Source organism: Thalassophryne amazonica, chromosome 17 (genome assembly GCF_902500255.1).
Source record: "Thalassophryne amazonica chromosome 17, fThaAma1.1, whole genome shotgun sequence".
Taxonomy (NCBI): Eukaryota; Metazoa; Chordata; class Actinopteri; order Batrachoidiformes; family Batrachoididae; genus Thalassophryne; species Thalassophryne amazonica.
The window spans coordinates 57,693,697-57,707,988 of NC_047119.1; the positions used below are offsets into that span (position 1 = coordinate 57,693,697).

The 14,292-nt window shown below is 41.0% G+C and overlaps 2 protein-coding genes across 2 annotated transcripts in view; both read left to right on the top strand.

Annotated features, from left to right (window-relative positions):
* LOC117529358 (matrix metalloproteinase-17-like) overlaps positions 1-6,086 on the top strand; it is a 186,536-nt gene extending 180,450 nt beyond the window's left edge. Inside the window, exon 3 of the mRNA XM_034192117.1 lies at positions 5,947-6,086. Within this exon, the coding sequence (XP_034048008.1) occupies positions 5,947-6,086 (140 nt within the window). The remainder of the gene's footprint in view (positions 1-5,946) is intronic.
* A 7,891-nt stretch (positions 6,087-13,977) lies between these two features.
* The window catches only part of LOC117529109 (matrix metalloproteinase-17-like), a 244,201-nt gene continuing 243,886 nt past the window's right edge, over positions 13,978-14,292 (top strand). Inside the window, exon 1 of the mRNA XM_034191809.1 lies at positions 13,978-14,082. Coding sequence (XP_034047700.1) covers positions 13,978-14,082 — 105 coding nt within the window. The remainder of the gene's footprint in view (positions 14,083-14,292) is intronic.

Consider the following 14,292-nt stretch of genomic DNA (forward strand, 5'->3'; position numbering starts at 1 on the left):
AGTTGAAGGCCATGTGGACTGTCCTCCCTGGATAGCTACCTTATCATGGTAGAGGGGTTTGTGTGCTACAGTGTTACAGGGAGCTGTGTTGTCTGGAGCATTAATTCCTAGTAGGGCCTTCCTTGGTAAATTGGTGCCAGGTGAGGAGACAGGCAAAGGGTGATCTTTATTACCCCTTATGATTGACACAGTTAGGGATGGAGTCACTTCGCCCAGATTAACGACAGTTTTTTTTTTTTAAAAACTGTGTGTGCAAAAAATATTTGGTTGTCTTTCTGTGTTAAATGGCTCATGGTACGTATTCTTGTACACGTTCTGTTCTGCTGTGCTAGTGGTAAGAATGTTCGAATGACATCTCATTGTTATTACTGAGTTATTATTACAATGACAAAGTATTGAATTTGAATTTGAATTAGGGATACTGGGGCCTCCTCCTGGTGCCAGGCCCAGGGGAAGGGGGGCGGGGGAGTGGGGAGGTCAGAGGTGAGCACCTTGTGGCAGGGTCTACCACCATGGGACTCGGACGAGCTCAGCCAATATCTCGGACAGGTATTGGCTGCCTTGTGCGCTGCTTTTCTGGCAGTGGAAAGGTGGCAAATGCCCACATGGACTGACACTCTTTTAGGCTCATTCAGTGACTGACAAATGTTTATGTATCCATCCACTGACTGTCTAAAGATAATTGGCTGTAAAAGTGATGATTTGTATTCAAAATAATTCTTGGATTCACTGTTTCTAATTAATTATGGGCTATAAAAACAGAGGGATTGTGTAATAAATGATCATAATTGTATATGCTTAACGTGATATCTGTTAAACCCTTTGATTGTATGACTTTAACTTCATTGTGGTGATGTCATGTCTCACTACTGACTGGACCTGCCTGTAATGTTATTTGTTGTGATTAACTGATTCCATCTGCTTAAAGTGATGTTAATCAGTGAAATCACATGGTGGAGTGGGTGGTTACAAAGAAAACCTGCACCCTCTTGGATCTTTCTGGAATCAGTTCTACACCTCTGGCCTAAAGCCACTTTTAGATGATGAGCAATTACATGACTTCAGTTCAAAAGGTGAATGAAAGAACAGATTTTAGGATATGGAAGAAGGCTCACACATTATAACGGTGAGTGCAGAGCACTGTAATAATGTTGTCAAAGCGCATCACAGGCTACAGAAGAGAGATTGACAGCACATTGAAAAAGATAATGGTATATGTCAATGCGAATGGCTGTGTATGAAACAGAATGACAGCCTCTCTGGTTTTTTTTCTCCACATGCTTCCTGACGTCACAGCATCACATATTCTGTCACATATTCATATTTTGTTTTGTTTTAAAGATTTTTGCAAATTTATTAAAACAAAAAAAAAACTAAAAAATCCCAGGTGCATCCTGTTTCTACTGATCATCCTTGAGATGTTGAGTCCACCTCGGGTAAATTCAGTTGATTGGACATGATTTGGAAAGGCACAGTCCTGTCTACATATAAGGTCCCACAGTTGACAGTCCATGTCAGAGCACAAACCAAGCATGAAGTCAAAGGAATTGTCTGTAGACCTCTGAGACAGGATTGTCTCGAGGCACAAATCTGGGGAAGGGTACAGAAACATTTCTGGTGCTTTGAATGTCCCAGTAAGCACAGTGGCCTCCATCATCCATAAATAGAAGAAGTTTGGATCCACCAGGACTCTTCCTCGAGCTGTCCGCCCATCCAAACTGAGTGACCAGGGGAGAAGGGCCTTAAGCCTTGGTCACACTGAATAATAAAGCCATTAATAATGAGCCATGTATGGATTTATCAGAAAATTCAGTGATATTTCAATAATGAACCACATATATGATGTTCTTCTGAGGGAAATTGCAGGCTACAAGGGCTTTCTCATAGTGGAATCTGCTCTGTTGCAGGTAGCCTGTCCTGTCCTCATAGCTGCCAGGTATTCGGATAACAGATCTCTAACAGCCTACTCACCACTAACATGCCTCTAACATCCTTGTTTGTCCTCATAGTACTTCGTACACAAAACGCTCCACGCTGTTTTCGCAAAATTTTGAACTTCTTGAAATTAGCGCCACACTTGGAGATGAGCTTCATTAGCCGAATAATTTGCCTCTAAGAGCCGCTATTCTCCCACATTTCTTGAATAACTCCACTCGTACCAAAAAAAAAAAAAACACTATATGGCTCATTATTCATCATTGATTATTCGGTATCACCAAGGCGTTTGTCAGGGAGGTGACCAAGAACCCGATGGTCACTATGTCAGAGCTCCAAACCGGGAAGGTTTTGGGAGCAGAGCCACTGCTCCTTGTGATTAAAAAAAAAAAGGAGCCTCTTGAGGTGATTCGGGCGTCTGGTGAGGATGCCTCGTGGCCATTTCCCTTGGGAGGTCTTTTATGCAGGTCCAACTGGAAGGAGGCCCCAGGGAAGACCCAGGACACTCTGGAGAGATTATATTTCCCACCTGGCTTGGAAATGCCTCGGAATCCCCCAGGACAAGTTTGAGTACCTGGCTGAGGATAGGGAAGGTGAAGTGTGGGATGAAATGCTTGGTCTGTTGCCATCGCAACCTGGACCCAGATGAGCAACAGAACATAAATGTATGAATAGAAAAACATGAAAAGAGTTAGTGCCAACTAGTGGATGCTGGGGTGAAAGACAGGTATGGCTGTCGAAAATGTAACCTTCTACTATATTCTTTTGTGAAGTTAAATCATCAAGACATCACTTTAGCCCCAAAGTCACACAAAGAAAAAAACAGCTTATTTCAAGATCCTGTACAGTTGGGTGCATAATAGTTAGACAAGTAGCTTTGTGGGATTTGGAGTTGGCTTTTCCAATACAAAGACCTGGGTTAGTTCTCAGTCACGCTACCTCTGTGTATCCTTGAATAACACACTTCATTTCTGTTTGTAGCAGTCAAACCCAGATATAAATGAGCATTGGCCTCGATTGGTGAAGTAACCTGTGATGGACTCCTGTCCTGTCTAGGAGGAGTTGTAGACTCTCATGCACTTGACTTTATGGAATTTGGACTATGCACAAGTATCAGTGGGCCTCATGACCTAAATAGGATTACTTTTAATTCTGTCTTATAGGTCCTATACAGTCAGTATTTGGTCAAAATGTTTGCCACTAGTGCACCACCACAAAAGAGTTGAAATTTAACAATCAACTCCTTTGTTAAACTCCTGAGGTTTGCAGATGACTACACCATCGCTGGTCTCATCCAGGATGGTGATGAGGTCACATACATACAGGAAGTGGGACAGTTGTCCTCTGGTGTGGTCAGAACAACCTGGAGATGAACCCACTCAAGACTGTGGAGATGATAGTGGACTTCAGGAGAACCCCCCCCATCACCTTCCCCCCCCCGTCCATCCTCAACAACACTGTGCCTACTGTGGACACTTTCCACCATCTCCCAGGATCTGAAGTAGACCTCTCACATAGATTTCATCAGGAAAAGGTACAGCAGAGGACCTACTTCCTCAGACAGCTCAGGAAGTTCAACCTGCCCCAGGAACTGCTCATCATCTTCTACACATCCATCATCCAGTCTGTCCTGTGCATCTCCATCTCTGTTTGGTTGCCATCTGCCTCCAAACATGATGGGCACAGACTTCAACGAACTGTCAGGTTTGCAGAAAAACGTCATTGGAGCCAGCCTGCCCTCCATCCAGGACTTATACTGTTCCAGGACCAGTATAAACTGGTATCATCTCTGCAGACCCCTCACACCCTGGACTCCTGAACTCCTCCCCTCTGGTCAGCATTACAGAGCTCTGTACGTCAAAACAACCAGACACAGGAACAGTTTCTTTCCACATGCCGTCACTCTGCTGAACAATTAACCTGCCAAAAAACTCACTAATTCATGTACCTACCTCATGTACAATTTCAGTCTGTTTGTCTCTTTCTCCTTTGCACGTTTGCATGTTTTTTTGTTGCACATTTTTATTTACACATTTTTATTGTGAATTATTCCCTGTTCAGTGTACATTTATACATGCTCATACAGAGAGAGTAGAGTTCAAACTGGAGTCAAATTCCTTTTATTCTTGTAGATACTTGGCAAATAAAGGCTATTCAGATTCAAATTCTGATTTGAGATATGTTTATAATGTAGAATGCCATTAATTAGAGAGGATAAACAAAGAAATTGTACTAATCTCTTGGGAATTTCAGCCATTTAAATACATAATTTATCGATTTCAGAAATGCTTGGGAAGAGCTAATGGAGTCATGAGAAATGAGGTGTTTGGTAAGGATGATATCTTTGCAGAAGAATGATTGTCTTTAGGATCCCAGTGCTTTGAGTTTTTGTGATATGGCTGTGGTATGATGATGGTATGGAGACCTGTAAATTAACCAGTTGCCTAATTTGATGACTCAATGTCTTTAGTCCCAAGTCTCTTCAGAGAGTCTTTGAGTATTGCTGGAATGATTGGGGGTCAAACCAGTGGCCACTTTTTGACCCTTAGATGAGGTGCACTGCTTGCTTTGTGAAGGAACATCACCCATGACCACTAGGGCCATATGGTACGCTTCCATGAGCATGATCCAGCACACACCCTGCCAAAAATCCTTCTGCCACCCTGCCAGAAAGATTTCAATGGCCCCGGTGATGCACATGGCTCCCTCTTCATCTATCCTCCCCCACAGTCTGCGGTTGTCGACAAGGCCACTTCAGACTATACCAGTGGTTGGCACAGATAACCAAAAAATTTATTTTGATAACAGATAATCAGATAACTGAAAAGTTATCTTTGACAAAGATAAAATGATAAACCACCCAAAAATGTATCGGACGCCGAGGCAGAAACCACCAGATCATTTCTAAACGGATCGCTCTGTGGAACCGGGTCTGTCGTGTGCAATTTCTCTGGTTATCACAAGAGCTGGACACCAGCCATTTTCCGGCAGATTTCACTTTTAACAAGAGATTTGCATGGAAAGCCGCGCGGAGGCTTCGCGCATCACAACGGAGCCGCTGATGGAGCGAGACTAAGGAACACCTCCGTTTCGGAGTGTTAGAGGACAAGTTGGGACATGCCTATCTCGGCTTTCAGTGCTTACCAGTCAAGTGAGTATAAGAGAAATTGTGGAGAGCTAGACATGTGGGCCGTCCTTAAAGCTGTAGTAACAGTCCTTATTCTCTGTGAAGCCCGTAAAATTTTCACCGAAAGCCAGATAAATGTTTTGAATGGTTTCCAGCTGCATGTCTCTAACAGTTTCTGAAAAAATTCTGATGGAAAAAAAGCCCAAATCATTCCGCCATTTCCTGACAATGAAAATCCGACGAGGGAGCTGGACCACTCCTCCCACAAGGCGTGTTCACAGGCGAATGACGCAACCGACAGGCGTGGAAAAACTCACACATGCTCACAAGGTTCAAGCTTGGCTGACGTAAAAACATATGAATCAAATCCATATACGTTTTTGAAAAAATAAAAAGGACCGTTACTTTATGGACAGACCTCGTATATGGTGCGTTTGTTTTAATTCTGATGTGTGCCATTATTACGTTCAACTAGTAATAATTGTGGATTAATTGCTATATTTTTGTCTGCAGTAATTGGGTGTGAAGATAATTTTGTTGCACTTTTTGTAATGACAATAAATCATCATTCATTCATTCATTCATTTATTCATAATGAGGAGTCCTGACAACTGGAAAAGGCCAAGAGGGCATCCTATACATGTCACCTGGCTACACCAAGCTACTTTTGGGAAGTAGGGATGGAACAAAGGTTTGCCTGGGTGGTTTCCAGTTGTGACGCAAAGTTGTGATGGTTCCATCATGCAATGGATGTGGGAACACTCATCACCTTTACATGCACTCAAACCTGACTTGACTTCAGTTAGTTTTAAAATGCCATTTCTTTACATTACAGCTGCCTCAAAAAACCACTTGTTTTGAATATTCTTTTTTCCTCTTGTCAGACCAAGCCACTCTAGGCCTGATGAAAACCCCAAGATGTTCTCTACCAGACGTGCCTGAGGCCGAAGTGATTACGGGCCGCAGGAAACGAGGACTGAACTCTCAGAACAAATGGAATAAGAGGCATCTTTCTTGGAGGTAAGTGGCAATCTTAATTTGGCACAAAACATAAACACTGGAGTTGGAGTTTCAGTGTCCAAGACTACACTGGTTTTATGGTTACAGGTTGAAACCAGTCAGAAAATAAAGCCTCCTGTGCACTTCAGAAAATGTGAGACAGAAGCGATGAATAAGCTAATGAACATAAATCTGCTGTGTAACCCTTAAGAGCTGATTTCTTCTTATTATATGATATTACGGCTTGTTCTTTTTATTATTAAGGGACACCAGGTGGAGCATAGGCTGTTGATTATTTCACTTCTCCACCTTGTCTTGCCTTATGCCAGCTTCTCTAGTGTATTCAGTAATTCGTCCCATGTGGAAAACATTATATTACATCTTAAAAGTTTGGTCGTTTTTATGCGTCCACTCAATGAAGTTGGGGGGCATTATATTTCATACTGTCCATCCAGGCATCTGTCTCTAAATTTTGCTTTTCCACACAACGACTAATCCAATGTAGCCACCACTTATACTGTCTGTATTTTCATTTCTGCACATAACTTAAGAACACCTCATCCAACTGAAACTATTTCTTGGTGGCGAATTGTGGGAGGTTTGAGGAAGGTTATTTTGGGAATGGGGGTCATCCGTCATCCAGTACAGCCACTACAGATATGGACTTAATTTTTATTTCTGTGCAATAAGCATGCCTTGCCTGATTAAAACCATTTGTTGGTAATATATTGGGGGAAGCTAGGAAGTATTGTTTTGAAAATGGGGTCAATACACCACATACAAGCTGTAAAGTGACAATCTTTTGCTATACAAATAGATCATATACTTTAAAGCACCAGTCTTTCATTTCAGAAATAATTCCACTTCTGTTGCAATAGCAGTTCCCAAGTGAACCCAATATGCAGGCAGCCAAAAGGGAGGTATGGTGAAATAACAGGTGATTTATTGTCCAAGCACATGAAAACCAAACCTGCAGCAACAAAACCTGAGAACAAAAATCTAAAACTTGTGGAAAAACAGTCCAACAAGCAGAGTGAGAACCTGGGGAAAAATGGGGGTAAATAAATACGAAACCTAAATCCACATGCAGACTATAATGATGGCGGCAACTGGAATTAAACAGACTACGAAAACCGACACAGCTACAATCACAGGATAAAGACAACAGAGTACTTACAGCAAGAATGTGGGAAGAAGTAATGAGAGAGGAGGAATGTATTAGGGAAATGGTGCAGGCTTAAATATACAGACACTAATGAAAAAACACGTGACAGTAAGGGAAACCGGAACTAAACACACATGAACATACATACAGAACCTAACAAACACAATGTGATTCAAAACTCTACCAAAGTTCGAGGGTAAGTGGAACTAAAAAAACAAGATAACAATACACAACCTAAACAAAACAATCAATAGCAAACCAAGAAACAAATGCTGAAAACCAACATGGAACTCAAAAGTGAACACAGCGCCAAACAGGAAAACAAAACATAATAAACCAGAGAACACATACTGAGGACATACTGACAAAAACCACAAAGACAAGGACAGAGGATAGATCACAAGCACAATGACCAAACAGACTACAGACATGGACAAGGGACAGACCATCAACACAGACAGGGGACAGACCACAAGGATGACTAACACAGATGACAGATGAGTACAGGGGAGTGAACACAACAGATGCAAACAAAAGGACACACACAGAACCTAATCACCAACAGCATGCAAACAATGAACAGACCACAAAATAGGACCAAGACATAGATGAAGGACAAACCACAACAACTTCATTATTACCACTACCATAAAAACACTAATTTAACATACCAGTGAGGTCATATCCTATACTTTTGTCTCATCATTGCTATCCATTTTTCATTGTCATTGTTGTCTTCTGTACATCCATGGAAAAAAACAGTGTGAATAAAAAATGGCCTACCATTTTTATGCTGATGATTGTCAAATCTACGTGCCAATCACTAAAAACAGCCTCTGCCCCCTGACACCCCTACTCAACTGTCTGTGTGACGTCAAGGCTTGGTTATCACAGAATTTTTTTAAAACCTAACAAGGGTAAGACAGAGGTTATGTTGTTTGGAAGTGCTCTTGTTGACTTGGGACCTCTCAAGGATTTTGTACGTCCCAACGTCACCAGCCTTGGTGTCACCATAGACAGCGATTTTAATCTTAAATCAATGGTGTTTTGAAACCGTGCTTTTATCACCTCCATCTTTTATCAAAGATAAAACCGTTTTTTATCTTTAACCTTTTTGAACAAGTTGTGCACTCTTTTATTTCAGGTCGTCTGGACTACTGTAACGCACTTTATTTTGGCATCAGCCAATGACCGCTTTCCCGTCTGCAGTTAGTCCAGAACGCTGCAGCATGACTTTTAACACAGGTCTGGAAAGGCGATCACATAACCCGAATTCTTGCATCTTTGCACTGGCTTCCTGTTAATTTTAGAATTAATTTTATGATTTTTTTTTTTTTTTTTTTTTTTTTTTAAAGCTTTGAATGGAATGGCCCCTCAATACATTACTGACCTCCTCCAAACTTACTCTCCAGTGCGCGCTCTGAGGTCTGAGGGCCATTTCCAGCTTGTGGTGCTTAAGACAAGACTTAAAACCATGAGGGACAGGGCTTTCTGTGTGGCTCGTCCCAGACTCTTTAATAGGGATGGGTATCGAGAACCGGTTCCTTTCGGGTATCGTTAAGAAATGATTCGATCCATCAACATCAATAAGCTTTGTGCTTAACGATTCTGTTATCGGTCCTTCATAGTGGCCGTTGTTTTGGGGGTGTTTGCCAGGAAAATGATGATTTCTCTACATTGATTACGGACCCTGCAGCGGGTCCGTAATCAACTTTTCTGCAGCGCGGCTTTGCTTTGAACCTTGAACCAATCGAAGCAGTGGTTTCGCAGATTGAAGCAATGCTTCGATATATTGCTTCGTTTATTTGTTCTTTCTTTCGCTTAATTTTCCCCCACTAAAACCCTAAAGAGCATACTTCTGTGAGTATTATTTACCTTTTCTATGTTAAACCGACCTGTTATGGTCTTCTGAAACAGTTGATAGATGTATTTTATAACTTAAAAAACGTGAGCGATGCTAACAGCGTTAGCATGTGTATGGCATTTTCAATGTTAAAAGTTCGCATTAAGCAGTTGCAGCTATCATCACGTTCGGAGTGCATTTGTTTTCAAATTGTAATATTTCTTAAATGTATTTTTGTTTATATATTAATAATCTAATGATTATTATATACAATATATACTTATTATATACAATTTTAGAGAAAGAGACAAAAACAACCTGAATAGAAACACAACAGAAAATATAAAAGCAACTAACAATGAACATACATACATAAATAAATACATAAATAAATACAGAAATAAATAAGTGTTTCCTGTGAACACCGAGTGACTCTTACACCTCCATTTCATCCCTGTCTTATTTAAGTTTAATGACAGTTTGTTTCGGTCAAACCATATTTTCAATTTGTTAATTTCTTCAGTGATTTCCTCCAGAACTATGTGCAAAGCTAGAAAACTGCTGCATCCTAGTAAGAGCAGAATACTACTGGAATGAATTTGAATAAGGAAAGTTGTTTTTTTCTCACCTAAATGGATGCTGCACTCACTCCAGTTTATCGTCTGGAATAGTCCCAGATTGCATTTCAGAGCTTCTAGAATTGAAACATTTTCGTGTGGGTGGTGTTGGGGGGTAATTTCATCCTGAATATGTCAATCATGAGTCACGTTTGTGCGGATTAAAATTACTAACTGGGACTCCTGTCTTGTTGCGAGAAAGAAAGCGAGAATCGTTGTCCGTTTCTGTTCACACAGTTCCAAACGTTGCGCGGCTGTCTGACGAGTTTAAGTTAGAATGATAGAGTCCAGTCGGAATTAATAACGTCAAAGCGAAACACACATTTTGTTTATTTTTATTTATGTCCAGAGATCAGGATACAGTGACCAATTTCATATTTATTTATGTAAGACTCAATGAAATACATAGAAAACCTGTAAAGTCTGCTTTTAGTATAAAATTCACAAGAGGTATCGATAAGGGAATCGATAAGGAATAGGATCGATAAGCAGAATCGATAATGGCAGTGATATCGATAAAATGTTATCAATACCCATCCCTACTCTTTAACGCTCTGGCCCTCTACATCCGAACAGCCCCCACAGTGGAGTGTTTTAAGTCTCGTCTGAAGACCCACTTTTATTCTCTTGTTTTTAACACCGTGTGAGTTGTGTGGTCCTCTGTTTTTTGTTGTTTGGGGGTTTTTTTCTGGTTTTTTTATCCAGGTTGATTTTATTGGTTTTATCTTTTGTATGCTGTATTTATTTATTTATGTTGATTTTATGAGTGTTTTTAATCTTTGCATGTTTTATTTATTTTTACTATTATTTTACTTATTTTTAATTTATTTCATGACTATTGGGGTCTTATTTACAACCCCAATTCCAGTGAAGTTGGGGCGTTGTCTAAAATGTAAATAAAAACAGAATACAATGATTTGCAAATCCTCTTCACCTATATTTAATTGAATACACCACAAAGACAAGATATTTAATGTTCAAACTGATAAACTTTGTTTTAGTGCAAACATTGGCTCATTTTGAAATGGATGCTTGCAACACGTTTCAAAAAAGCTGGGATGGGGCAACAAAAGACTGGGAAAGTTGATGAATCCTCAAAGACCACCTAATTGGAAACATGTGAGTGTCATGACTGGGTATAAAAGGAGCATCCCCAAAAGGCTCAGCCGTTCACAAGTAAAGATGGGGTGTGGATCACCACTTTGTGAACAACTGCATGAAAAAATAGTCCAACAGTTTATACAATGTTTCTCAACTTTCAGTTGCAAGGAATTTAGGGATTCCATCATCTACAGTCCATAATCTAATCAGAAGATTCAGAGAATCTGGAGAACTTTCTACCAACATTGAATGCCCTTGACCTTCTATCCCCTTAGGCGGCACTACATTAAAAACCGACATCATTGTGTAAAGGATCTTACCGCTTGGGCTCAGGAACACTTCAGAAAACCATTGTCAGTTAACACAGTTCGTCGCTACATCTACAAGTGCAAGTTAAAACTCTACCATGCAAAGTGAAAGCCATGCATCAACAACATCCAGAAATGCTGCCACCTTCTCTGGGCCCAAGCTCATTTGAGATGGACAGATGCAAAGTGGAAAAAGTTGCTGTGGTCTGATGACTCAACATTTCAAATTGTTTTTGGAAATCATGGAGTCGTGTCCTCCAGACCATCCAGACTGTTACCAGCACAAAGTTTCAAAAGCCAGCACCTGTGATGGTATGGGGGTGTGTTAGTGCCCATGGCATCTGTGATGGCACCATCAGTGCTGAAAGGTACATCCAGGTTTTGGAGCAACACATGGTGCCATCCAAGCAATGTCTTTTTCCTGGGACGTCCCTGCTTATTTCAGCAAGACAATGCCAAGCCACATTCTGCACGGGTTACAACAGCGTGCTTCGTAGTAAAGAGTGCGGGTACTAGACTGCCCTGCATGCACTCCAGACCTGTCGCCCATTGACAATGTGTGGCGCATTATGAGGCACAAAATACGACAATGGAGACCCCGGACTGTTGAACAACTGAAGTTGTACATCAAGCAAGAATGGGAAAGAATTCCACCTACAAAGCTTCAACAGTGTCCTCAGTTCCCAAACAGTTACTGAGTGTTGTTAGAAGGAAAAGTGATGTAACATAGTGGTAAACATACCACTGTCCCAGCTTTTTTGAAACGTGTTGCAGGCATCCATTGTATTCTGTTTTTACTTACATTTTACACAACGTCCCAACTTCAGTGGAATTGGGGCTGTATGTTGATTCTATGTGCAGCACTTTGGAAACGTCTTTGTTGTTAAATGTGCTATATAAATAAAGTGGATTGGATTGGATAAAGTTCAAACACAGGCCTAAAAGGGCAGCACGATGGCTTAGTGGTTAGCACTGTTGCCTCACAGCAAGAAGGCCACGGGATGATTCCCATCTGTGACCTTTCGGTGTGGGGTTTGCATGTTCTCCCTGTGTTTGCGTGGGTTTCTTCCAGGTGTTCTAGTTTCCTCACACATTTAAAGATATGCAGGATAGGTGGACTGGAAACTTATAATTGCCCAGGTCTCCCTTGCAAAAGAAATCTCCATCTCAATGGGACTATCCTGGTTAAATAAAGATTAAATTAAATTAAAAAGAAAAAACAATGACTTCTGACGCTACCTGGCCAATTAGAATGCAGGATTAGCACAGTGAGGAAATTGGAAATTTACATTTTTTTAAAGAGCTCCCTCACTGTCAAAACAAAGGCTCTCTCAACAATCCAAACTGGTTGATGGATGAAGCCAATACTGTTTGCTAATACTAGTGATGATATTACTAGCAAAGTGATGAATTAAACCCAGAGAAATCCTTATAGTTTACTGGTGGTGCAACGATTCAAGTGGTAATATGACCTCACAGCTGCACCTAGTAAAAATGTACAGAATACACAGAAAATGAAGTGCAGAAGCTATGAAGGAGTTGTTTTTGTGCAGAAAGTTTTATTTTCTTTATACACATTCACACATGATCCCAGAGAAAACCCACATGGTTGATGTTAATGAGCTCCTTGGTAATGACAAAGTTTGGTATATTGTGTATATGGCTGACTGGAATATGTCTAAATATTATTATTAAAACAGTAAAATCATCATCACCATCATCATCGCCACAGTGGTATCCTGCTAAACTCCAACAGATAGCCCTGTCAGCAAGAGAATGATTTTCGTCATCTAATTATTCTTAGAATCTTTGTAACTAATCATTAATTCTGGAAACACTGCGGGAGGAATCAGTGCATCGTTTTGTGTGATGTAGCTATTTTCTTTACTTGTTCTTTTCCATCGTGTCTCACAACAGTGACCTTGAGCCCATTCTGTGATATCTCCGTGGTAACGGCCTTCATCTGGCCATGCAACTTTTCACACATGCAATTGAGAGCACAAACCCAGTATACTGTCAGATTAATAATTAAAAAGTCAGCACACACTGAAGAACATGATCACAGCAGCACATCAGCAGTGTGTTTAAACACATTATTACATCACCATTAGAATATTCATGTCATGGTGCGTGGACAAAGCTATTATCTGCATAATTTCTCTCTTTTTTTAAAGCAATCAGTTCTATTTTATTCCATTTATTTTATTTATACAGCACCAAATCACAACAAAGCTGCCTCAAAGTGCTTCACATGTTTAAGGTCTAACCTTATCAACCCCCCTGAGCAAGAACAGAGGATACAGCAGTAAGAAAATAATGACGAAACCTCGAGCAGACCAGAGCCAGAGGGGTGACCCACTGCTTAATCCATTCTAACAGCTACAAGGTTTTTACAAAGTTTACAAAGCTGAAGAAACAGGAAATGGAAAACCAGAGTAACAACAAAACAAAGTCCATTATTGAGATGACCACACAAGCAACTGTGCCGCAGGCAGGGGTCATCCAGCACTCTGGGATGCAGGGCCAATCTCCATCCACCACGCCATCAGTGGGCTCGTCCTCATTAGGGATGGGTATTATAAGATTTTTAAGATTTCAGTGCCATTATTGCTCCCGCTTATCGATCCTATTCTTTAGCTGTGCCATTTTCACAACACCTCCTATGAATTTCCTGTGTACTAAAAGTAGGCTTTACAGGTTTTCTATGTCAACATTTATTGAGTCTTAAAGTGTCAGGAACTGTGAGGGACTTGGCACGACAGGCAGGTGGACACAAATGCAGACTCATGGGTCAGAGGAGGGATTTAGAAAAGGTTTAATTCAAAAACAGGCTCTGGTCGATACACAGGGTCACAAGCAGGCAGGCGGAGGTACAGACAGTCATGAGGCGGGGTGGCGTGGTCAGTAACGAGCAGAGTTCCCGCACGGGCAAACAGGTGTATCAGAGGGAGGCAAAAACGGAGTCCAACAAAACAAGCAGAGTTCAGGCACAGAGAAGCAGGTTATCAGGCTCAGGCAAAAAGCAAGGTCAAACAGGCGAAGGTCATACACGGCAAGAAGAAACAGACTATGCAGAAAACACGAGAGGCTTGGAACGAGGCAATATGCACAACGAACTAGCAGTGAGTGGGGAAGACAAGGGGTTTAACCAGCAGAGGAAATCAGGGCGTGATGAGAAGCAGGTGCAGGAAAGAAGG